The 26,211-nt window shown below is 35.9% G+C and overlaps 6 protein-coding genes across 9 annotated transcripts in view; 2 read left to right on the top strand and 4 right to left on the bottom strand.

The window, feature by feature from the left end:
- Positions 1-6: 6 nt before the first annotated feature.
- LOC107037222 lies at positions 7-6,798 on the bottom strand. Of its 2 annotated transcripts, none has more exons than XM_015255654.2 (5): positions 6,503-6,798; positions 6,045-6,233; positions 4,960-5,133; positions 3,315-4,038; positions 7-2,003 (listed from the first exon to the last, which is right to left on the bottom strand). In XM_015255654.2, exons 2-5 carry the CDS (start codon positions 6,114-6,116, stop codon positions 1,195-1,197), a joined length of 1,779 nt encoding a protein of 592 aa, XP_015111140.1. In that variant the 5' UTR covers positions 6,117-6,233; positions 6,503-6,798; the 3' UTR covers positions 7-1,194. The 2 variants fall into 2 exon arrangements, with proteins under 2 accessions (XP_015111140.1, XP_015111141.1); XM_015255655.2 differs by having other exon boundaries at positions 6,518-6,798.
- Positions 6,556-12,078, top strand: LOC107037223 (S-adenosylmethionine mitochondrial carrier protein homolog). The gene is made up of 6 exons (XM_015255656.2): positions 6,556-7,111; positions 7,206-7,362; positions 8,896-9,005; positions 10,609-10,855; positions 11,119-11,251; positions 11,610-12,078. Exons 1-6 carry the CDS (start codon positions 7,040-7,042, stop codon positions 11,737-11,739), a joined length of 849 nt encoding a protein of 282 aa, XP_015111142.1. The 5' UTR covers positions 6,556-7,039; the 3' UTR covers positions 11,740-12,078.
- LOC107037224 (ras-related protein Rab-24) lies at positions 11,981-15,393 on the bottom strand. The gene is made up of 4 exons (XM_015255657.1): positions 14,988-15,393; positions 14,259-14,347; positions 13,222-13,496; positions 11,981-12,448 (listed from the first exon to the last, which is right to left on the bottom strand). The coding sequence occupies exons 1-4, from the start codon at positions 15,099-15,101 to the stop codon at positions 12,315-12,317; spliced, it is 612 nt and encodes a 203-aa protein (XP_015111143.1). The 5' UTR covers positions 15,102-15,393; the 3' UTR covers positions 11,981-12,314.
- Positions 15,394-16,385: 992 nt separating this feature from the next.
- Positions 16,386-20,429, bottom strand: LOC107037160 (phosphoglycerate mutase 2). Its single transcript, XM_015255548.1, has 3 exons — positions 20,240-20,429; positions 17,521-18,018; positions 16,386-16,816 (listed from the first exon to the last, which is right to left on the bottom strand). The coding sequence occupies exons 1-3, from the start codon at positions 20,337-20,339 to the stop codon at positions 16,650-16,652; spliced, it is 765 nt and encodes a 254-aa protein (XP_015111034.1). The 5' UTR covers positions 20,340-20,429; the 3' UTR covers positions 16,386-16,649.
- Positions 20,430-21,604: 1,175 nt separating this feature from the next.
- LOC107037207 (charged multivesicular body protein 7) lies at positions 21,605-24,904 on the top strand. Of its 2 annotated transcripts, none has more exons than XM_015255616.2 (4): positions 21,605-22,129; positions 23,370-24,147; positions 24,239-24,428; positions 24,497-24,904. In XM_015255616.2, exons 1-4 carry the CDS (start codon positions 21,852-21,854, stop codon positions 24,565-24,567), a joined length of 1,317 nt encoding a protein of 438 aa, XP_015111102.1. In that variant the 5' UTR covers positions 21,605-21,851; the 3' UTR covers positions 24,568-24,904. The 2 variants fall into 2 exon arrangements, with proteins under 2 accessions (XP_015111102.1, XP_015111103.1); XM_015255617.1 differs by having other exon boundaries at positions 24,477-24,554.
- Positions 24,621-26,211, bottom strand: part of LOC107037206 (modular serine protease) — a 15,645-nt gene continuing 14,054 nt past the window's right edge. For both annotated transcript variants that reach the window (XM_015255615.2, XM_015255614.2), the window contains one exon: positions 24,621-25,050. In XM_015255615.2, coding sequence (XP_015111101.1) covers positions 24,809-25,050 — 242 coding nt within the window. In that variant the 3' untranslated portion in view covers positions 24,621-24,808. The remainder of the gene's footprint in view (positions 25,051-26,211) is intronic.

Here is a 26,211-nt window from a genome sequence, read left to right as displayed (position 1 = left end):
TTTCGCTTGCTCGGTAACAATAGATTTATTAAATTCACTTATCTACAAAATGTTTTCAACATCGTATAAAATATAATACAATCTTACCCTAATCAATACAGTGAATAAGAAAAAATCATCATCACAAGTCAATAGACTCGTCAACACATACAATTAGGCACTTTGGACCGTCCAATACAGGATCGTTAAACAATTATCTTATCACTTGGTGTGAAGTTAAAGATCTTTGGTCCACCGTTACACAAATACTCATGTCTTTCATTCGACACCCTAAAAAAATATAAAAAAAACCGATCGTAGTTGATTCCGTAATTCTAGTATCAAATAAAAAATAGTACAACATTGGCACTCAGATTGGAATATAAAAAATGCAGTAGTACGTCTTTTTTTCGATCATTCATTGAGCACGACTATTACTTGAAAACGCGTAAAAAATATATATATTCTCACCGGTAGTTGTAAATTAATTGAGAAATTAGGTGTTTTTTTCATTTACCGGTAAAGTGATAGGGGAATTTTCACTGAATATCTCCGAATCTAAAGGAAATTGAGAAATTTTCATATATAAATCATATACATGAAAATATATATCAGTATATGTAGTTGTATTTTCACGTATGAAGACATTTTTTGTGGAAAATTTTATGGATTTGACTTTTTCCTCCAAACCTACTAGTCTCAGAGATATTTATAAAATAATCCCCATGGAATATTTGAATTTTTCTACAAAACTAGAGCGAATTGATTTATTACCTCATTTTTTGATAATTATCTCAGGGAAATGGCGAAACTTTAATTAATAAGTAATTTTTCGTGGGCAATTTCACGGTTTATAAAATTGTTCTGTTGATATTTTCCTCCAAATCTGCTAGTCTCAGAGATATTTATAAAATAATTCCCACGAAATATTCGGGTTTTTCCCCAAAACTAGACCGCATTGGCATTTTTCTGTGGATCTACAAATGTTTGAAATATTTTGGAAATAATTCTCACAAAATTCTCAGACTCTCCCAAACCTGCATAAGTAAATTTCATTTGAATCCCTCATTTAGCAATGATTTTTTTACTAAAAATGACTTCACAACGAATATCCCAATTTCATCAGACTCAAATTCTGAGATATTTTTCAAAAGTAGATTTAAAAATTAAAGCCTCCTTCGTCTGAAAATCATCTCGTGATGTAAAAATCAAATACTAAACTCTCTTAGGCTTCGACACAATGGCATATTCACTGTTATTGAAGATCCTATGCTGAGGCCCTGCACTGACATTAGTCGCAGCATTCGCTTTTTTCCTTATCACCCCATACCCCCTGCTACTGTCGTCAGCCAATCTAATGGAGTGCACGTCCTCGACCACATCATAATCATTCCACGAGGGGCTGCTGTCCTCAAGAGAAACAGTCGGTGAAATGCACTGTGAGGATGCATTTCTCATGGGTAAACTGAGACTCAAGTTGGGTGCCTTATATCCAGGATTGTTCAGCCTGTGGAGAGACCCAAAATGCTGAAGGGTATCGTAATTGGCAGTGGAATCAGACTTTGCGACATTATTATGAATGATCGGTGATGCTGTGACGGTCTCAGTCGTCGATAAACCCGTGCTATTGGAGATCATCGTCTCGTACTGACAGTCAGAGTCCTCGTCGTCGTTCAGACGATCCCCAGACTCCTCGACATTCACCTCAACCCAATCCTCGTCAGTATCATCTTTTTTGGGATTTTTATTTTCATTGGTATTCTCGTCGTCGGAGACTGCTCTGGGGTTTTGGCCGTTCGGCCTGTCCTTTCTCTCGGTGTGGACGATAGTGTCGATACCGTGGGTCCTCCAGGCGTTGTTTCGAACCTCCACGAGGTCGTAGGGATGCTTCTCGTCGTCCTGAGGGGATGGTGATGTCTGGGATAATTTTCTTGTGGCCTCTGGGGATGTGTAAGATGCTAGTCTACGGTATATACCACAGCCGATGTCTGGGAGTTCTGCTGGGGTTTTGGGCTCGCGTAGACCTTGAAATAATGAAAAACGAAAGTTCAACTAGTGTTTTGTGTTCCCACTTCTTATTATGTTGAAATCAACTTTTAAACATCTTGATGAAAAAAACTTTTCGAGCTCAGGTGATTGCAACCACATGATTGTGGTTGTGCAACTCCATTATTGAAAGGTGAAATAACCAGTACAATTTTTACTTTATTTATGGATTATTCAATGCAAGTTGAATTCGGCCAGAAACTAATCCCCGTTCAGAAATTTACTTGTTTACCCTGGAATTCAAATAGAATTTTCTAGCAAATAGGCAAAGATTTTCTATTGAATTTTTACTTCCAAATGGATGCAGTGTATTCGTCAAATCTGAAATTTCCATTTTTTTGTGTGACCATGACTAATTGTGATCTCAGGAGCTCGACTATGCTGTTTTTAGATCATGTCCGAATGTATGTATGTGAGCTTTTTCTTCAAATTTAGTTTTTAGACGATCATTCAAAAAATAATCGTCAAAATTTTTTAAATTATGGCTTAAAATAGTTGTTCGGATGTTATCTCGGTCGAGTTCGAAGATAGTGACGATTACATCATTTGCTTTGAAATTATAGCCTTAAAAATCATTTAATCGAGGTTTAATCATCGTTCAGTCAGGATTTAGTTGGAGTTTAGTCGGGGTTTAGTCGGAGGTTAATTAGGGTTTAACCAAGGTTTCGTCAAGGTTTAATCAATGTTCAGTGGAAGTTTAAACCCATTTAATCTTAATTTAGTCGGCGTATGTTAGATGTTTAACCAGGGCATATGGAGCTCATGTTGGCCATTGGGACATTTGGGGATCATGGTTGGTATATCTTTTTCCCTAATTTTCCATTCAAAAGCAAATTGATAATTCATTAGAAATAAATTTATATCGTCTTAAGTCCAGTTGAAGGAAAACTATTCAGGAGAAAAATAAAATTTAAGTAAATTACTTACGACCGAGGAGACATCAACATTGATGTTTCAAGAGCATGAACTCTTGTGATATCGAATTCTACATTCATTTTGTTTTCACTCAATGTGTCTAATTTAAAATAAATTCAGTTCGCTAAAAATATTTAACTCAAATGTTCTTTTAAAAAACTATTGAATTTTCCTGAGGTTAAACTTCAGGAAGGATCCCTACTAAACTGAAATTAATGGCAGAGAACCGAATATGCACTTTTTTGTTTCAATTCGATTAATCTATTCGGCCGCAAATTGCTAATTTTTAGCAAAAAAAGCTGTACTTGATTGAGACCTGTGCAATGGGCCACTTGCTTCATACGTGGCAGTAAACAGCAAATTCTTTCTCTCACCTGGAATGAAGAACTTCCTTGGCGGTTTCGTGGGTTTGGAGCCCACAATGGGAGGTGGACTCCTGATGAAAGGAACCGAGTCAAGACTCGAGGTTGACGTCGAGCTCGGAAATATCGTCCTCTGGGAATTCTGCGCCGAACTCGAATAGTCCAAATCAATTAAATTCTGTGTTGGGGTCGGGGGGAGAGGGGACCTGGAGCCAGCCTCCATGGACAGGGCAGCATGATACTGGGCATCATTGAGGTCCACCCCGGGAGTAGCAATTTCTCCTCGGAGAAGCTTCTTCATTGACTTCATCCTCGACGAGATGCACCGGAAGATCTCCTGCTGATTGCTGTGCTCCAAGCGAAATGATCCCTCCCCTGACTCGCATTTTCTCCCCGCCTCGAAGGTGAATTTTCCCTCGCCATACCCGTACTTTCGGATGTAGTGGTAGGGCCAGGTGAAGAGGACGGACTCGCCGTCCAGGAGGCTCATCTCGGTGTCTGCAACGAGGAGGGTGTAGTTTTTTTCTTCCAGCCGACAGCGTTTCGAGGCGTCTGTTTCCACTAGTTTCACCGAGAAGATGCCCTCGCCACTGGTGCAGTAGAGGTCGTTGTCCTCCTCGATGGTCTCGGTGGAGGGCAGGTCGGGGAAGGCAACCTGTTGGAAGGCAGTTATCCAGTCGCGGGTTTCCGCCTCGGTTATGCAGCCAAAGTGGTGGGTCAGGGATCGGGTCACTACCTGCAGGCAAATGATTTTTTAGGTTCATTAAAGTAGTATGTGAGCAGACCCACGCCAAATCAGCAGACCAAAACGGGTTTTGGCGTGCTGGAAATTTTTGTCTCAATTTTTTTCTGACAAGATGGCGATTAGACAGAAATTTTGAATACAGAAAAATTAAAAAATATTGATAATTGAGCGAGCTGTAATTTTTTGGGAATGGCTAGTTTTTGTCCAAAAAAATTTTTCTCCAAATTGACTTCAATATTTCTGCGGGGTTTCAAGCTATCAAATCGCCCTTTGGCACACTCAAATAACATGAAAATCCCTTCAAAATGAAATGTCGTACAAAGCATTATCTTCAATTTCAGCATGATCTTAAGGGTTCATAGGAGAAACCGTTTTCTTTTCAATCGCTAATTACTAAAGAAAGCTAATTTTTCTAAATCTCAAATTTTCACCAAAAATTGTCAATAAAATAAGAGGAATTTTGGCGCCAATTAAAGTTTGTCTTTCGCCGCAGTTCGGCGGTTATTATTTTTTTCAGTGGGACAAGTCTTGAAAATGACCGAACATCGCTATTATTCATTGGATTATCCTTCAAATGAGTGAATATTCAGTCGAATAATTAAAAATGGGCCAATTCAATTAAATTCTCGATTACCATCAAATGAAAGCTCTTGGAAAAATGTATTTCCATTTGACATGAATTGTGGTTTCCGCACACATAACATATTGACGAAAAAAAATGGATGTTTTTTTTAAATACCGATTTTTCAGCAAAAAAATAAAAAAATTGGAAGTGTCAAAAAAATAACATAAAATAAATAACCAAAAATCCTGGTACGGGAACCATTTTGAAGATTTTATGCCTGTACAGCCACATCTCATCAATGCAAAAAATTGGAAACCCAGACAATCCCATAAAAGATCTCCACATACCGCAATAACTCTCGGCTGATTGCTGGGTCCGATCTTCACACAATTCTCAAGCGTAATGATCCTAGGACTCAGCTGTTGTCCCAGAAAATCCTCTCTACTGTCCCAAATCTCTAGTCTCTCAATACCATACTTGCTGGCCTTGAACAGCTGGCAGTACCTCTTATGCCACGTTTTCTAAACAGAAAACAATGGAATAACAGGTAAAAAAAAATACAGTTCACCCAAAAATGAAGATAAACAAGTGGGAAATTGCTTTTATAAAGCAATATGCTACCGAATGGTCATTTTGCGCATCATCTGCTTCTATAGTATATAATTCATCTTTCCATATCATTTTATTAAATTCAATGAAATTTCTTCTTCAATCAATTTTTTTATATTTTTAATTGAGTTTAATATTTGATGAAAATTCAAATATGAAATAATATATATCTCTACCATCCATTTATTCGATGAAAGTGAAGTCGAAGTAGATCATTAATTTTTTCATTCTAAAAAAAAATATTGATGGTCCATAAATAATGAATTTTGAAATAAACAAATGAAAAAATGAAAAATTGGAAAAAAAATTCCAAAACAAAGTTTGAAAAGAAACATTTTGGATAGAACGAATCCGAGTCTCAGTCTAACTTTCTAATATGTTCCGTAAAAATAGTCATTTTAGATGAAGAAATAAAAAAATCTCTCATCGAGGTGGGGGAAGGGGGTACCAGGCACAATTTTCTACTTTTTTTCCGATTTTAAACCATTTCCGGTGATATGAGCTAATTGGCTCAATCGAAAGAACGGAAAATTTCCGTCGGAAATACTTATTGTAAACCCGAAAAAAATTGACCTGTGCTAAAGCGCAAAATTTTGTCAACAACTAACAAAACTTAAAAATTAACGTTGTGGGCGTAATAAACTTTTTAAAAAATTGGAAAAAAAATTTTTAGCCCTGTTATTATTCTAACTTCTTGGATCATAATAAGTTGATATAACACAAAAAATCTGAAGCTTAAATTTGAACGACTCCAATGCTCCGTTCGAAAGCAAAATAAAGTAATGAAAAAAACTCAATGAAAAGAATGAACAGTGCTATTCACCTTCAGCTGTCCAAGAACTCCCTGAGGAGGGAACAGCAGCAGTCCCTGTGTGACAGGCTCCTCAATATCCATCTCCTCCCAAAGCAGTTATCAACAACCAAAACAAGATAAACTCCAGTGAAAATGTCCCCCTCCCTCTCTATTCTCTACAAGTCCTCACTCATCAGGTGAAACCAGAATTTTCTCAACCTGAAATTAATGATATACTGAATAATAATCTACCAGTTGAAACAACATATGAATTCAATATCTCGGAATGCCAACAGGAAGCTAGACATGAATCATGCGGTGGCAATGCAATGGCTCTGGGACAAACTTGACAAGTTTCTCCTTATCTCGAAATACTAAAAAAAACACGAGTGTCTTCCACTTCCCCCCGACCGCCCATGCCCTCCCATGAATATTAAAAACCTGCTACGCAATAGATAAAACGTTATTCACTTGGCAAAAACAAATACCTCGGTTTACTGCACCTGAAGACGTCGAGGCACTGGTGTTTTTCATAATCACGAATGACAATTCATGGCCCCAAACAATTTTCTCCAACTAATTTGGAAAATCTACTGGATTTTCCACGATTTTCTAGGAATCGTTCACTCAGTTGAATCGACTATTCACGTTTTATTGTCGAATGGATCGTGAGAGTGTCCTGAAGTGTCCTGTATGGTCTTGAGGAGTGAATGGCAGATCAACTCTTTATGCAAACTGCAACACATGGGAGAGTGCAGACATATGCGACGAGCGCCCCCGAATAAAAAATCATTTTTCTTTTTACTTTTCCTGGAATTTCGATCGGTAAAGTAGAAACAGTGATCGCACGTGTGTGGGGAGATGAGGGCTTTGATGGGTCATGAGGGCGATTATCTCTTATCAGTGAATGATTTTTTATGAATTTGGCGGACGAGGGGAGAGGAATTACTGGAAAATTGGGGAGTGTATGGTTGGGAAGTTTGTGGGATTTTCCGGGTTCTTGAGGAGTTGGGGATAACCTCGAAATGTACAAGGGGAATGAGGGCACCGGCGGGGGCTCGAACAGCCCCAGGAACGTGTTTTGGTCGTCGATGATCGTGAGTTTGTCATTTTTTTTATGGAGAAGTGGATGAGGAAGGCACATGAGGAGGTGACGGGTTTGAAACAATTTTTGTTTTTTGATTTTTCCAGTCTGGTGCATCTGCTGGGGTAGTTTGTGATGTTGTGTTCTTCCCCATGGACACTGTCAAGACGAGGCTGCAGAGTCAACATGGGTTTCAGAAGTCTGGGGGGTTCAAGAACCTTTACAAGGGGCTGGGACCTGTCGTCGCTGGATCTGCACCCATAGGTGCGTTTTTTTTTCGGTTTTTTGTGAGGGTCTTTGGGGGATCGAAGTGGCATACGACATTTTTGTTGAAACGTTTTTTGTAGGTCTTAATCTTTTTTGCAAAAAAGGAGTGAATGAAAGTTGCGGTATTTCGTTTGGATTGTAAAATATTGAATGAATAATGAATACTGAATTAGAAGGGAATGGAATGATGCAATATGATAAGATGGGTTCTCTCACTTCTCTTGAGAAAAAAATTTTAAGAAACAGATCTTTCAAGGTTTTATTGGAAAGGCTTTTTAATATAGAAAATTTAGTATGTCATCGTTACCCCTCCTTGTAACTTGTACTAATTTAAAACGTTTTCGTAGATGTTAATCTTCTTTACAAAAAAGAATTTAACGAAAATTCCGGTATCTCGTTTGGTTTCTAAAATATTGAATTAATAACGAATAATGAATTAGAAGAGAAACTCTTCTACTTCATTCGAGAGAAAGAAAAGATGAGTTCTCTCACTTCTCTTGAGGAAACAATTTTAAGAAATAGATCTTTCAAGAATTTATCGGAAACGCTTTTTAATATAGAATATTTAGTATGTCATCGTTACCACTCCTTGTAACTTGTACTAATTTAAAACGTTTTTGTAGATGTTAATCTTCTTTACAAAAAAGAATTCAACGAAAATTTTGGTTTCTCGTTTGCATTTTAAAATATTGAATGAATAACGAATACTGAATGAAATGGAATGATGCAATATGATGAGGGGATTTTACTGTAGGAGAGATGAATATCTTGGAATGAGAAAAAGATGGGGTAATGTTTATTTTAACTTTTCTTCCACCTTTCTTTCCCCTTTATAAAGAAGGTGTGAATGAAAATTTTGGAAGATTACACTGAGAGAAAAACAAACATGTTGTCAAACAAGTCTTGTTTGGGCCAACAAAATCGCTAGTTGAAAATTGCCAAAAAAGAATTTGTTTGGTTTGAATTTGAAAGTCTCAAACATGAATAATTGTTCTGCTTTCGACAACAACGAAATAGTTGGCTCAAGAGGCGGATAATTCACACCAGATAGTGCCTTTTCAGGATGAAAATACCTCATCTAGGGGAAAATTTATCAACAAATATTTTATCTCTAAGTTACAAGATTGGTATCATATCATTATTATTGTTTCATTTAAGGATTCATTTCTTGTCTGTGATTATTAGACAGCCGAAACGAAAAACTACTATCTCTTGTTTCGCATAAAACAATGATTTTTCAGGAGCAAAATACGTATGGGAGTATCGAATAACGAAGGAGTAGTGCTAGAAATGACATTTTTTGTATGTACAGAGAATGCAATTTTTTTTTAACTACTAAATCTATTTTTGCGACAAAAATTTTTCATTCCGGCGCACTCTCTGCATGTTTGGCACAAAAAAATCCTTTTTTGATAATTTTCAAAAAACTATTTTCTTGGCACAAGACTTGTTTGAGAACTTTGTCGTTGTCAAACGCAACAACATGTCTGTTTTTCTCTCAGTGTAATGAAGTTTTCTCTCGTATTTCAGCTTCTATGTTCTTCGTTACTTATGAGGGTTTCAAGGTGCTAGTTCAACCGATGGTCGACGTCAAGTATCACAGTTTTGTCCACATGGGAGCTGCCTCGTGTGCTGAAATCGTAAGTTATTGAGTCGATTGCAGGGAGAATTTCGGTATTTGATTCAATTCATTTACCAGATTCAGAATTTTCTTGTCTACCGCTCACCCCGACAGGGATTGGTAGGACTTTCTCATCAGAGGGTTAAAGTAGTATATGCATAACTTAAATTTTGAAGATTAAAATCTGAAATAAATTCTAAACGGAAGTTGATATGAGTAAAAACATTCTAGTTGAATTTGTGCTCAATCGGCAGTCTAGTATTATTGATAATAATCAATTCAGAAGTGGAAAGTAACTGAGTCTGTGGAAGTAACTGAGTCTTATGAGGAAATTTATTTTTTGAGAATAGAGAGACGATTACAATGTCGAAAAAACCTTGGAAAATGAAAAGATATGAATGAAAAAATGCTGACTAATTCGAAAAGTATCGCTAGTATCAAACTTTTGTGATCAATCTCAAGCTAAGATTTTCGAAAATCTCAATTTAAGATTTTTAAATATCAATTTAAGATTTTTGAATGTCTCAAGTTAAAACTTTCAGAAGGTTAAAATTGCAATTTTCAAGTCTCAATTTAAAATCTTCGAAATCTCAAAATGAGGATTTTTTTTTCTGGATGAATATTATGTCGATTTCCAATCATTGTTGATAGATGACATAAACTGGCTCCGAAAGGTGGCAATACTAGTGGATACACTTTCCTCAATTTCATTCAAGGAATAATTGTATTTATGATATTTTATTATTACATTATATTAATCCGATAAAATTTTTCATCTCCGATTTTTATTCTTTGCTATTTTTTTATGTATTCTATCAAAATGTGAGGAACAAATTGAATTAATGGGTATTCCTTTATTATTTGAAAAAATATATCAATTTTAAAACTTTCCGGAGACATTGAAAAATCGAAATTTTTATTTTCTTGCTGATCACGTATTTCTGTTTTTTCTTCACTTTCTGCCATTGAAATTAGATCATAGAAAGGGAACATATTGATATTTTTTCGTCATTAAAGAAAATCTGTTTTGAAATTTTTCAGAAAAATAAAAAAATCGTTTTCTTTCATTTTCTTGCTGATCATCTCTCCCTGCATTTTTCTCATTTCCTCTCAATGAAATCAGATCATGAAAACGAAAAATTTCATTTTCATGATCTGATTTCATTGAGAGGAATTATTATATTATACTGATATTATTTAACATAAATATCTCTTCATTTGGAAATGAGAAAAACTGTTTCCACAATTTGTATACTACAATGGGAATAGAATTCACTAAATTGAATTTAATCTAACCGCAAAGAAAAATTGAAAAGAAAACAATAAAATAAATTAATATAATATAATATAATATAGTTTATTCGCTAGTTTATTGAGATGTGCATCAAGATGAGTTAAGTTTAATTGACTCAATTCATTGAATTGCAACGCTCACTGACAGTAGTATCAAACTATCCGTGAAACAAAAATTTTTCCTAGCAGTCACTGTTTCTTAGTGAATTCTCGTATAATTCCTCATTTCAAACATGTCCACAGAATACTCGAAACATCATTTTTCACACATCTTTCATCTTCTTGCGTCATCACGGTGTAAATTCGTTTTGATCAGTTGTTTTTCGCAGGTCTCCTGCCTTGTTAAAGTACCTGTGGAGGTCCTAAAGCAGAGGAGGCAGGCTCTCCTGGCTAATGCCCATCCTATCGCCCTCGGGGTCAGAACTCTTTACCGAGGATATGGAAGTACCTTACTCAGGGATTTGCCCTTTGGCTTTCTCCAGATGCCTCTCTGGGAGTACCTGAAGCTGTGGTGGAAGAGGAAAAAGGGCAGGGAGTGCACTCCCTTCGAAGGAGCGACTGCTGGCGCTTTATCTGGTAATTTTCCCATTTTTAATCAATTTTTTAAGAAATTTGCAGAAGAATTTCAAGAAAAATGAAATAACTTGAGAACAATTTTTAATATATTTTTAATCAATTCCTAAAACGAAGGAATTTCAAAATTTTTCCTGACAGCATTTCGTAAATACCTCCGAAACTATAGAAAATATTTTTTTACAACTTTTGAAATCTCCTATAGGAAAGGTTTTCCAAAAAAATTTCGAGATATTTACAAAATATGAATGATTCTTCATTTTTAGTGACAGTTTCGGCTGCAGTTACAACTCCCCTCGACGTAATTAAAACGAGAATAATGCTGGCACATCAGTCACAGAAAAAAGTGAAAATTATCTCGACTATGAAACAAGTTTACAAGGAAAAAGGAATAAAAGGGTAATTTTTAATATCGATTGATAATTCAGTAGCGGTCAATTTTCAATGGATTCTCGGGATCTGAGGCAGATAGCAAAATTTTTCTTATAACCTTTTTTTTAGCTCTGAATTCACTCTACAAAAAAGGTGATTACAAAATCTTTGCTATCTCCCTTAGATTCGGAGATAATCCTCAAAAACTCAGCTAAGCGCTAAGTAGACTTGAATCGTTTTACTGCTTCGCTACTGAATTGATATAATTGGCGATAAATTTTGCAGAATATTTGAATAATCTCTGATTCCTCTCAGGAATATACAATTTTGTGAATCTAGAAATTGTCAATTGCAATTTCATTCAATGTTCTTAAATTTTTTTCAGATTATTCACTGGTTGCACATTGAGAGCAGTTGGTTTCACAGTTGGAGGATTCGTCTTCTTCGGAATTTACGAGCAATCGAGATATTTATGTGCAACGTTAATTTTTCCGGAGACTTCTGTGATTAATTAATTTATCAATTAAAAAAAATATCTCCACGACTTTAATTCACTCAAGAAGTCATGGAAATTTAATTTATCCCTTAGACGCAATTTCAAAGCATAAAAAAAGCATTTAAAGATATAAAATTGTCCTGACACCAGTGATTTTCGAGTTGAAAACTCGAAATTAGTTTTTTCTAATGCAAGATGACAAACTAATGAATTCCAAAAATTCATCTGTTGTAAGATGAGAAAAATAATAATCTTGAGGATTATTTTATAAAATCTTTATTGATATTTAAATTTCTATTTGTAAATAACATTTCCAATAAATCTATCCTGCGTAATAAAAATATTATCTCTCATTGTCTTCAGCCTTTTTACTCGTATGAGCACAAAATTAAACATAATCCTTAAGTAATTGATAAATAAAGCTTCAGCATGATTGATCGTTTATGAAAATAGACGCAGTAGCACACCTTTACGCAAGCCATTAATTTCTCTTTTTAGTTTCTTCAATTAATTCCTGCTTTGAGAGGAATATTTCGTTACACGTTTGTTTATGGCAAATAAAAAGATGGATTTCTTGAGTTGTTTTTGAGAGTACTATCTCCGGTGGAGGAAGGCACAGCAGGAAGATCCCTTATCATTTACAGAGAGACTTATCAACTCTTGTTTGAGCTCCTCTCGATTACTAGGATCCGATAGAAAATCCTGCGCTATCTCTCGGAACATTTCAGCTGGAATACAAAATTCGGAATGAGAAATCGGAGAGAGTTCAGGGAGATTCAGTTTTTAAATTTTTTGAAAAAAAAAATCGAACATCAGAATTTTTAACAATTCCTGTGATAAAAAAACAGTTGAATGCTTTTGAATTTTCTAAACTACCCGAGAATTTTCCCGATTTCTTTAGAAAACCCTCAAATTTTCTTGACTTTTCGGAGGTTTCAGAGAATTCGAAAATATTGAGGTATTTTTTTTTAATTGCAAAAATTCTGTAAAATCCGGGGAGTCAATTTTGCTTTATTCTCCCGGGGTGAAGCTGGGCCACACAGCTAGTCAATCAGAATTTGAAATTAAATTGCTCAATTGGAACAAAAATTTTTTTTTTACAAAATCCGAGAATTCTTTCAATTTTTTATAGAAAACCCGAAAATATTCTTGAATTTTTTAGAAAACTTGAGAACTTTCCCGAATTTTCTCGAAAAGTTGAGAATGCTCTAGAAAATTCATTAGTTTATTTCGAATTCTCCGTGAAACCATAGAATTTTTTCGAATGTTCTGTAAAACTGAAAATTTTATTAAATTTTTTTGAAAACCGGGGAATATCTTCGAATAGTTTAGAAAACTCGAGAATATCCTGGAACTTTGTAGAAATCTAACCAATATCCTCGAAAACTCGAGAATATTCTAAAATTTTCCAGATACCTCTAGAATTTTCTAGAAGTTTCTACGGTGCATACTAAACTATGCACCGCAGTGCAATAATTTGCAATAGATTGAAAATACTTACCAATGTTTTCCCCAGTTTTACTAGACGTAATATACAACTTCGACTGTATTCCAGAGGCATAAATTTCCACAGTATCCAAACTGGGGGCGGGTTCGTGTCCCATTTCCACCAGATCGTTCTTCGTGGCACAGAGGTAGATTTTGCATTTTTCTTCAACACTTCTGAGTTCTCTCACCCAGTGTTTGGCTCGATTGAAAGTATTTTGGTTGGAGATCTCGTAGCAGACGATTGCTGCTCGTGCCCCACGATAGTAGATTTTTGTCATTGAGTCATATCTAAATTTCAAAACCAATTCTTCAATCGGGATACCAAACTTCATTAAAGATCACATAATTGAGTTGAGGGGCGGTCACATCGTTTTTTTCAAGTACCATAAGTATTGGATGGGAAATTTTCCCAAATTTTCAATTTTCAATAACATTCATTGTTTATTTAACAGAAGGAATCGAGTAATTTCAAATTCCATACGATTGATTTTGCTGAAGGTCATATTGAATCCCAAAAAAGTGTCGTTGAAAAATAGTGAAAAGTGTAGGCCTAGTAGGGTTTTTACGACTTACAAAAGATCGAAAAATGCCACTTTTCGATTTTTTCAAGTCAATATAATTTTTTTTCTTATTTTCATCGTTTCCATTAGGAATAAATGAAATTTTTCCACAGACAACGAAATTTCATAGAGAAACTTAGCAAATTCGATAGAAAATTTGTATCAGATTTCTATTGAACTTGCATTGAAAAATCGATTAGTTTTTGGCCGATTGTATTGAAGAGTTCCGTCTTTTTTCAATAAAAAATGTAAAATAGAAACTATTTTAAAGAAAATTTGATTTTCATAATGAAACGTTTTCGATAGCAATTCCTCGGCATTCCTAGGAAATAAACATTCTGAGGTTTTTCCATTCTATGTTTCTGGCAAAAAAACTTGGAAAATTTGATCCCAAGAATTTGTATTGAAAATATATGAATAGAAGTTTTTTCCTCCAAGATATTGAAGAAAAATGGAACACCATGATCGAATAAACGATAAAAAAATTTACCTCTCACTGCCAGCAGTGTCCCAAATTCCTAAAATTAGTTTCTGATCGTCAACTTCAATTTGTTTAGATGCGAATGCTGCTCCAATAGTCTGAAACCACAGTGCAGAGAGTATTTACTACAAAATTGAAAACATTCAACCTATTATTGCTATTTAAAATTATTTGACGTATACTGAGAGAAAAATGACAAAGTTCTCAAACAAGTCTTACTTGTGCCAAGAAAAAAGTTTTTTGAAAATTATCAAAAAAGGATTTTTTGTGCTAAACATGCAGAGTGCGCCGGAATGAAAAATGTTTGTCGCAAAAATAGATTTAGTAGTTAAAACAAATTGCATTCTCTGTACACGCAAGAAATGAACCCTTAAATGAAACAATAATAATGATATAATAGCAATCTTGTAACAAGGATAAAATATTTGCTGATGAATTTGCCTCCATGTGAGATATTTTCATCCTGAAAAGACTGTCTGGTGTGAATTATCCACCTCTTGAGCAAAATATTTCGTTGCTGTCGAAAGTAGAACAATTATTCATGTTTGAGACTTTCAAATTCGAACCAAACAAATTCTTTGTTGGCAATTTTCAACTAGCGATTTTGTTGGCTCAAGCAAAATTTGTTTGACAATGAGTTTGTTTTTCTCTCAGTGTAGAAACTCATTCATTAGAAATAGAATTGTCTAGCGAATTCGCTATGTTTTTCTGTTAAATGTTTTCGTGCGTGTTACTCACGTTTTGGTAACTCAGTGACTCGTTAAACCTCTCGTTAACAAATCTCTCCATGAGACTGGTCTTCCCCACAGCCCCATGCCCCAGGAGGACAATCTTCATGTCAACCCTATGCATCTTGCCAAATTTATTCCCTCAATTGACGAATAAATCACTCAATTGATGAATAATTCTGTAAACTTCCGCCCTATTTCATTTTTATCTAGCAGTGAGCCATTTTAGAGGTTATGGGCCTTCAAATGTCAGTAATTATTCGATAAAATCACTCGATGTCCGAGATTCAGGGTTGATCGGAAGGACAACGTGACATGCAATAATTACTGATTGATTATTGATCATTCCCAGGTGAAGGTCATCAGCAGCGCACAAGCCACAACAAAGACTGGAGATTTTCCCCCCTCTTCTGCATCTGGTGGCGCTGGTCTTCGTTTTTTTTGTTTCAAGTTCGCTTCTGCAAAATTATGGGATGTGATGACGAATTATAAACGCTGATGATGCTGATGCATCTGTTTGGAAATATCAGGTGTATGACTTAATTTTTACAGATTTTTTTTTCGAGCTTAAAATTATATTCAGAATAGAAATATTTTCGCGGTCTTTTTTGGTTTTGAAAGGATCGGACAAAAGGTTTCAGACCACCGAACACAAGTCTACGTGAGTTACATTGTTGTGGAAAGTAGCATTAGTGACATAGTTTACCCTGAAAATTCCCTGTTGTTCCCATGTTCTGCGTATTTAAACTCACGAATAAAATGTCGCGCATTTCTCTCTATACAAAAAAAAAAATAAGGCGATAAATTCAGGGTATGCTCAAATTCAGGGGCCTCTTAAATTTAGGGGACGCTGGGTGCCTATACGGGGGTTCCTATATGGGGAGGTGCCTGTATTTATAAGGGATGTCTATATGAGGGGGTGTCATAAAGGGGATATCGATATTTATGGAGGATTACTATATTAGGGGGTGCTCATATGGAAGATGTTTATGGGTATAGTCACACCGCTGCGGTCACACGATTGGAGGGGGGGGGGCGAAGCCCCCCCCTGGGTTGGCGAGCGGAGCGAGAAGTTGTGATTCACCGAATAAACTTCAAGAGAAATTATACTTTTTAATGTAAATTTTTATAAAGCCTAAAAATTACTTGAAGGATTAAAAGTGTAAGTGATACAGTGCCAACAGAATTACCTCGTCGATTTCCTAGAATTTGTGAACGGTAGATTAAAGATTCGGTTTTTTTAAATAAAAATTAAAAATATTCATTTACCAAACCACCTCTTCGGTCTGCATATTGTTCACTGGAATGTGAATGGCGGGAGTGAACAGAAGCATATTGTTATATATTGTTTTGCCTATTATTAGCAAAAATAGCTATGCCATATGAAAAAAAAGCAATTTACCACTTGTTTAATTTTTTCTACAACGATTTTATTAACTCGTGTACAGTAGAATGACTCCATCATTCGAAATCTCCAAGACTTATATTTCCCAACAGTTTTTCGAACGAAATGAATTTAACAGTAGATGATTTTTCTCATAAATAATGGGTTTGCAATCCTGCATTGCCTCCAGCAATGGATTAATCTTCTCAGTTGTCCTTAAACAATCATTGGTGACAGCACTAATGGACTTTAGCATGGTTTTGTAAGATTTGTGTTGAGTTTATCGCTTCACTTGGCTTTTCCCTGGGCAGCTACAGCAGCTATTGCTGCTTTAACGGTTTCCTCGTCACCCAGGAACTTCATGGAGACCACGGGCTTGAAGTTCTCGTCGAGCTCGTAAACGAAGGGGATGCCAGTGGGAAGGTTCAAGCCCATAATCTGGTCGTTACTCATTTCTAGTGAAAGAAAAAAAACAGATCATGCATTTAATGATTGAGAATCCAGTATTTTTTTACGTCTTAGGAAAAATATAATGAATTATCTCGATGATGAGCGACTGCAGCAGAAACTGTCATAAGAAATTGTTTGTTGGGAATTTAATTCTCTACAAAAGATGTCTTATGAAATTTGAAGAATGATCCTCAAAATATTTAAAATATATGCTCGATCTTTCAGAAACATTTTTGTGACTATTTTACATGAATGGCGCAATTTTTTATATTTGAAAAAAACTAAATTAGCTGTGCAGGAGTCGAATTTGAAAAAACTAGCTCATAATTATTGTACATATTTGAAAAAATTTCAAAAAAACCTCTGTAGTTCAAAAATTTGAGGCCCTCGTCTATTTCAAATATTTTGAAAGTCTACGAGGCAAACGAATAATAAACAATCAATTTTTTGCACTAATTATTCGTTTGTAGAAATAAATAATCAATCTTGAATGTATAGAAAATCTCACGCCTCAATCGAATTAAATTTGAAATACATCGTCGTAGAAATTGCTTTTATAAGCAAATAGCTAATTTATTAGCGAAAATATATGGACTATGGTGTGACGAAAGCAATTTGCCACGTGTTTTTGTTCAAACAGGATTTGATTCAGAGCAATTTCTAAATCCATCCCTCAACATTTCCTTCATAATAATCCCCAAATACTCACGATCTAAATGTTTAACAATGCCCCTGAGACTGTTTCCATGGGCAGCAATAATGATCTTCTTCCCTGCCTTCAACGCAGGAATGATGGTGTCATTCCAATAAGGAAGAGTCCTCTCAATCGTCAGCTTGAGTGACTCGAACATGGGGAACTCCTCCTTCTTGGGTCCATCCTTGTACCTCTCATCCTCGACAATGGTCTTGTAGTACTTGTGATCGGGCTCCATGGGTGGTGGTGGGGTATCGAAGGATCTCCTCCAGATCTGGACCTGCTCCTCTCCATACTTAGCAGCAGTCTCCGCCTTGTTCATCCCCGTGAGTCCACCGTAATGACGTTCATTCAATCTCCACGTCTTGTGGATGGGAATGTTCTCCTGACCGATTTCCTTCAAAATCGTCCCCAAGGTCACCTGCGCACGGGTCAGGACTGACGTGTGAGCCTCGTCAAAGGTGTAACCAGATTCTTTTAGGGCTTTTCCCGCAGCGTTAGCTTCACTTTTTCCTTGGAGAGAGAAAATGATCAATTGGTAAGGAATTTCAATGAAGTGATCAGGGATCAACTGAGAAATTTGGGGTAAAAACGCGAATGGAGAGCCACTTGTTCTTATTTTGACACCTGGATTTTCTTATTTTATCAACCCAAATAATCTAAATTCAAGAACTTCTGTTTAACCCCTCATGTCTACAACGTATGAAAAAATCGTATAGAAATTTTCTATACGGATTGCGCATAGAAATTATATAGGATTATCGTATATGATATTCGGATATTTCTATACTAATATTTTCTATACAAATTATTTCTATACATAAATTTTTACATAAATTTTTGGTTTCATACGAAACATGTCTAAACGCTCCAGAGAAAAACATGTGTTGCGACTCCAGACGAAATGTTCCTATACATGTGGCAGTGGGTCGTATAGGATCAAACCTATAGAAATCGTATAGAAATAATTTGTATAAAAAATATCCGTATAGAAATATCCGAATATCATGTACGAAAATCCTATAGAAATTCTGTACGCAATCCGTATAGAAAATTTCTATACGATTTTTTCATACGTGATACGGCGTCCTATAACGCGGCCTGTCCCAACGGCCGGGAGACTACGGCGTGTCAACTCCGTTATTCAATGAGCCCTAACTTGAAAACAGTTGAACGAAAAAAATTTAAATAAAATGCATTGGCTGGATTGAACTTTGAAATAAACTCCTTAAGAGCTGTTTTTTTTTCCCCATAATTTCTTAATTTTTGACACCAATTTCAATGTTTGCCGACAGTTGCCGAGATCTTCGAAGATGCAAAATTTATTTACAACAAACAAATTATTCAACAAATCGAAATTTAATTTCTGCAAATAAGTAATTTATACCGAATCAATTTTCCAACACAAAAATTATTCGTTCGGAACCGCAACAAATTTATTCATAGTCAGAATTTTACCAGAAATTGATTTTATGCCTAAAAAAATTAAGACTTCCGAAAGTTTGAACAGTTTTAATTATTTATTTATAAACAATGAATGTTCAAACAAATAATCCGGTGCAAAATGTAATTTGAATGACACTGGATAGGGGAGGGTGGGGTAAAATGGACAATTTTGATATTTAAATAAATATTTATAACTCAGATACAGATTTATCAATTGAAATCAACTTAGGCTCAACACAAAGGGAAAGAATTGTTCTTTTTATTGAAAAATAAAAAAAAACATTTCACAAACAATTCAACCTGTCATTAACATTTTTTAAAAAGTCAAAAGTGTCCATTTTACCCCACTCTTCCCTACTCAAGATAAAAAAAAAATTTCTCCGGCTATAAAAGATACTTGGATATCCTCAACCCACTCCACGACTAAGCGTTTTCCACGGGTAGGTAGTAATAGTACTTTAGGCAACTCACGCACGTGCGTGAGCTGCCGTGCTTCTGCTATGGCGCACCATTACACTTCTCTCACACGGATATTTCAATTCACAATTGTACTATGACATGAAAAACGAGAAAAAGAGAATAGTAAAGTAAGAATTCCAAAAAGAGAGGATCCATTCAGAAGCAAATTGATAATTTATTAGCAACAATAATCATACTCATTTACAAAAACTGCAATCATTTACTTGTTGTCTGACTTCTGTGGGAAATCTTTCCAAAATAAGTAAAAATTTCACTTGTTTCCAAGGTTTTTCATTGGAAGATCTCGACTGATGAAAACAATTTACGAGATAATTCGACAGTAATTACTAGAATTCAACTTGAAACAAAGCTTGGAACTTCGTAAACTATTATTTATCAAAGTTCTATAGAAATATTCAAAATTGAATGAAAATTCTGGGAAATTTTTAAAATTAATCACTTGGAAATTGTCATCAACAAATTGAGTTTTTTTTTCTGTGATGCCCCTGAGTTCGTGCCAAAAAGTTGTAGTCAACATTGACAAAAAAAACTCAGAAAACATCCAATTTCGATTTTTGTAACAAGGAAACCCCGCGCTAATACCTTCAAACCTCCCGAAATCAAATTCATCATGAATGATAAACTTAAAACAGTTCTCACTTCCTTCACAATTTCAATTAAAACAACGAAAAACATTATAATCCCCCGATTAAAACGAATAATAGTGTCTTTCAATTATCGTGACCTAGTCAATAATCACTGCCAGCTACGACCTTTTGCCCTTGGAGTTTTCCCCATCATTGGAAGCCCCAAAAATCCAACCACATACCTTTATCCGATAGCCCAGCATCGAACCATCCACAGAACAAATTCAGCTGGTTCCACTCACTCTCCCCATGACGAACCATAACAATCCTGTATTTAGCCATTGTTAATAATTTTAATCTGCCGAAAATCGCGACTGCTGTTGCACTCTGATACCTCTACGGCACTCAGTAATTGACTGACTGAAGACAGCCCCGAAGTTGCCAACAGCTGGCACAATCAATAGATTCGAGTTCGAGGTATCGGAGTGGTACGTGCGACTACGACTAGTAGGGATGGGCGATATAGAAGGAAATATCGAAATCGCAACTATCGATATAATTTGAAAATAATATAGATTCGAAGATATCGATATTCTGAACAAAATATCGTTGAACCGATATACCGATATATTTTTCATCTGAACCGATATATTTTTCATCTGAAATATTCACCAATGACACGACAAGAAAACCAAGTAGATTGATCATGAATAGGAGTGGGTGGGGTAAAACGAACACTGGACTTTTTTAAAATTATTTATAACTCAGAAACAAATTGATCAATTGAGCTCAATTTTGGCTCGCCACAAAGGGAAAGAATTGGTCTTTGTATCGAAAAAAAAATTATTGGATGGTATCAACATTTCAACCTCTCATTAACATTTAAAAAAAAATCAAAAGTGTCTGTTTTACCCCAACCTCCCCTAGTAATGGAGTGATATAGGCAGGAACCGATGCGTGGGGTGAGGGCCCGCATAGATGAAAATATAAGCCAAAACTTATAAGTGAGATATAGTGATTTTGCCGGAATTATATCTTGAATATATCCGCCTTGTATACCAGGTATACGCTATAGCATATGTGATAGCATATACCTACAGGTATACCCGGTGGCATATATGTATATATATCCAACATATATCTCAAATATTGCATTTTTTGCCGGAAAGTATACCACATATAAGCGGATATAAGTGACATATATTTCTGTATATATTTTTTTTCCATGTGGGGAAGGAGAGTTCGATGGGCCAGATGAGAGAGGAGGAGGTCCGATGAAATCTGAAATAAATAAAATCATGCGGTATTGAAAACAATATTTCCCTTTTTTCTTGATAATATTTCATTTATTCTCTTCCGAAATTCTAGAAATTTAGAAACAAATTTAGACTTCTTCTTCTTCTTCTAATCTTAATGGTTTTATCCTCTCACTCTTGTAGAGGCAAGTGCCAAAAAAATTGAGACTTCGATATTGACAAAAAAATATCGAATAGCGATATATTAGTCGTCAAAAGTATCGGTATATCGATATACAATATCGGCCACTTCGATACATCGAGGCGTATCGCTTATCTCCAACGACTAGTCGAATGCGTAAATCCCTTTGAGATGGAACAACGTCAGTTTTATTTTTGTTCTGAGGTCAAAGACGTAGATTTGAGGTGTCCAATGACCATTGTGCCACCGTCTGATGATCGTTTTGTGGTCCTGTCTGTAGATTGTCCCCACAAATGAGCGAATTTTATGCTTTTAATGTAACGAGAGTCGAGTTAATCTAGTTTATGGTGTTAAATAGGCTATCTGTTGTGCTATTTATTTGTGGTTTTGTGATAATTAACGAGTGTGAGGGGAGAAATGGCTGGTAATCAGGAGCATCACCCCTTGCCCAGGGATCTTATGCCTGACGCATGGTTCAACGACGAGAGGATGAACGCCATGTTCGCGGAGTTCAGGAATCGCTCGGTGAACCCCCAGGACTGGGACTCCAAGTTCAAGTTCTGGGATTCTTTTCTGGTTAACTACTTGGGGTACAATCAACAGTGTACGTTCTCGGTTGTCCAACTGTCCACGGTATTCAGGAGAAAGGGGAGAACTCCTCTGTGTCTGCCAACTGTCGTGGAAGAGCTCTACCAGTGAGTAGTCACGTTTTATGGACTTATTTTTTAAAAATAGTAATAACGGGGGAGAAATTAATTTTGTATTAGTATTTTATGTAATTTAGTATTAATTTCATTAATTGTTTTTCACTTATGGGGTTTGAAGTAGGACGAATAGAACTTTAATTGTGAAGATTAAAATGTAAAATGAATTAACGAAAATTAATATGAATAGAAATATTCTGGTTGAGTTTGTGCTCAATTATTAATTTAATATTACTGATAATAATTAATCTAGAAGTGTCAAAATAACATCGAGAAAGTTAACTTTCAGAGGTGAGGGAGAAAATTAAAGTCGAGAAAAAATGCTTTTTTTGTCAATGAGTGTTGTTATTTGTGCTAATGAATTAGCAATTTGCTTCTCAATGGATACTCTTTTTTTCTCTTCTTTTATGCCATAGTACTATGATGAATTAAAATGTGATCAATATTTTTGCCTATTATTTTATTCTTTCAAGTTATCCTATATTCAAACTTTCTTAAAGTAGTATATACATGATTTTAATGCGAAGATTAAAATCTTAAATAAATTCTTGACGAAAGTTAATATGAACAGAAATATTCTGGAAAATTAAAGTTTTGGAAAAATGTCAAAAAATCTGAAAAAGTGAATAAAAATTCCATGTCTAATATGAAAATGCTGGACAAAACCTTTAATGAAAATTCTGTGAAACTAGTGAAATTTTCACATATTTTAGATAAATTTTCCACGAAAAATCAGACAAGAAGCAGATGATTGCATTTTTTGGAAATGAATAATGAATAATGAAAAGTTATTGTTACTAATAAATTAACAATTGGCTTCAGAATGGATCCTCTTTTTGGAACTTTTATTTTACTATTCCCTTTTTCTCGTTTTTCATGTCATAGTACTATCATGGATTGAACTATCATCTATGTTTTTGCTTATTATTTCGTTCTTTCGGATGATCCTATATTCACTCTAAAGTAGTATAAACATGACTTTAGTTTTGAATATTAATCTGAAATTTTATTTATCTGAAATAAATGCTAAACGAAAGTTGATCTAAATACAAACATTCTAGTTGAGTTTGTGCTCAATCTTCAGTATTATTATCCAGCATTATTGATAATAATTAATCTCGAAGTGCAAAAATAGCACAGTCTTCTGAGAAAATGAACTTCGATGTCAAGGAGACGATTAAAGAATAGAAAATCAAACAATAAACCGTTCCCTATACTCTTCCAATTACAGAAAAGGCGAAATCATCACCCTAGACTCCTTCCTGGAGTCTCAGAACGCCACCTGGGCCTCATGGGCAGTGAACACAATGGTCAAAAGACCGGTAGTCTGGTCCTTCTCAAAGCTAAAAAACTACTTCATCCCTAACGTGTCTAACCCAGATCTAAAATACATCCACATTCCCACGATAAAAGAGCTATCCCAGACCATTCTCAGTCTATCCAACGACGAGAAGGACCAGATACTCTCAGTGCCCCAGATAACGAGAAAATGTTCCGAGAAGACTGGAAGTAAAAACGTAACAGAAGAAAACGTAAAACTGGCGCTTCTGTGGCTGGGGCGGTCGAAGAAAGGAGGTCTGGGGGTGCCGCACCACCACGAAAAATGGGAGTGTCTTCTGAAGATATCTCCAACAGGTGTTGGCAATTTATCAGAGGCTGAGGAGGGCCTTTTCAAGCTGAAGGAGAATGAACGAATTCTCTTGGAGAAAATCGAGAGTCTGGAAAAAGAGAGGAATGCCCTTCTGGTGAAGGCAAAGGGTTCCTTGGATAGTGGACTCAAGGAGGTCGCCAAGACGTACATCAGGAAGAAGAGGGAGCTGGATAAGAGGATTGAGAAACATGCTGGGACTCTCCAGAATGTTCACACCTTGATCTCGAGTATTCATGATGCTAGGTCGAATAATGAGGTGTTGGAGGCTTATAAGAAGGGAAGGGACATTTTGAAGGGATTCGAGAAGTCTGGACTGAATGAAGTGAGTGTCAGGGACACTATGGACGACATGATTGAGGTGAGACTTAAATTTGCTGAAAATGGTTAAAAAACCTTAATCATATTCCTTCGATGTTTAAACTTTCTCTCTTTGTTTTGCTTGCTTCTAGGCTGTTGGCGAGGTTCACGACGTTCAATCAACTCTATCTGAAAATCTGAAGATCAACGAGTCTGACCTTGAGCTGGAAGAGGAACTGAATGACCTCCTGAACTCGAGCTCCAACGACAAATCATTCCCTAAAGTTCCTGATGCAGAACTACCCGAGTTGGAGAGGGAGTTGCATTCTCTTCTTCTTGAGGGTAATTATTTAAATTGTCTTCTGAGAGTTATTGTGGCTGGGTGAATAGACCTGATGTTCTGATTACAGACGTTCCAGCACCACCGACGTCCTTCCCTGGGTCTTTCAAGCCTTCAGTGGAAGTTTCAAAGATTTCATAAAAGGAGTAATGAACGAGGAAGGGACAGAGATAGTGATAAATGGATAGATTGTGTTATTTAAGATAAATTTTTTTATTAATCGACGTTTAACTTAACTCAGTGAGTATCGATTCATGTTTTTATGTATTTAACTCTGCCTGATGATCAACGATGTGAAAATATAATGGGGAGTTTTTGGAAGAAATTTCGTGGTATCACAAATCAGTCGTTGCAGAATTTGGAGAAATTGCTTCTTCACATTCTACTTGGGTGTTAAACACTCTGGAATCGGTTGTCCACGTGTTACCTTGAACATTATGTCCTGTATCCATGATATGTGGAATGCAACTTCTGTGTATATGGCGTATCGATTATTATCACAGATTGGCTCAGCTTCAGTATCATTTACCCCAATTCCACTACTCACAATACCACGAAGGTACGACAATCTGTTTGTTTCGAATGTCAATCCACCTCCACTGTCTCCGTTACATACAGATGATCCTGGGGAACAATTAATATTTTTTATTTAAGGCCCAGGTGGATTATCTTTCGAATGTGATCTTGATTGTTTTTTTTTATTTTCATAATCTGAAATGATCTCCAATTGCTATTCAGTTTTACATAGCCCTGGAGTCTCCAAAAATTATGATTGTACAATCAAAAAACTGTTGAAAAAAAGTTGAACATTTTCAAAGAGCGTTTTTGAATAATATTGGGAAATAAACCCAATACAGAGTGTGACGTTTTGAGTTAGATCGTCCTCTGCATTAATCTTTTCGACGATTTAACTTTAGTGAAATAATTCCTGATGCTATTTCTGGATATTCCTGAGTATCCAAGGGCCGTTTTAATACCCTTATGTCCGACTAACAATTTCGGCCTCGCTTACGGGGGATCTGCTCACTTCCGAGAATAGTGGGATATTAGGAAGGACTGTTGAAGTATCAAAACACTAGGTATAACTGCTATGAGCCATAGATATATTGACTAATGAACTATTTGCTAAAATAAACTAGTGTTTGGAATCGGGGTTTGGTATACGCGTTATTAAAATATGGCCGTGACTATTCGCACCATTGCGTGAATCACTCCCGTACACTCCATACACTCCACGCATGCGTGAAGTTTGTGTGTTTCACGCAGCCGAATTTTCATACTGCTGTGTATTTCACGCAGTTGAAGTTTCATACTACTGTGTGTTTCACGCAGTTGTATTTTTATACTACTGTGTGTTTCACGCAGTTGAAGTTTTATACTACTGTGTGTTTCCCGCAGTTGTATTTTGATACGCCTGTGTGTTTCACGCAGTTGAAGTTTTGTACACCTGTGTTCACACTTCAACTGCGTGTTTCACGCAGTATGGAAATGCGGCTGCGTGAAACACACAAACTTCACGCATGCGTGGAGTGTACGGGAGTGACTCACGCAATGGTGCGAATAGTCACGGCCATGTTTTTTTTGGGTCAAATTGAAAGAGCGGCTCGAAAAATGGCGTGCAGAAGTCTTTAAAGATGACAATTGTCTCTAAAGATGACGTCTGTTTTCAATTGAAAAACGCAATTGTGACAACATTGTCTAGTGGGGTCTAGGAGTCTCCCCTGGTTCAAAACCATCTTTAGAGGTCCTAGCACGCCATTTCTCGACCCGCTCTTTCGTTTGAGC

This window comes from Diachasma alloeum, unplaced genomic scaffold, assembly GCF_001412515.2.
Source record: "Diachasma alloeum isolate Michigan unplaced genomic scaffold, Dall2.0 Dall_scaffold_00214, whole genome shotgun sequence".
Classification (NCBI taxonomy): domain Eukaryota; kingdom Metazoa; phylum Arthropoda; class Insecta; order Hymenoptera; family Braconidae; genus Diachasma; species Diachasma alloeum.
This window is presented reverse-complemented; position numbering and strand designations above follow the sequence as displayed.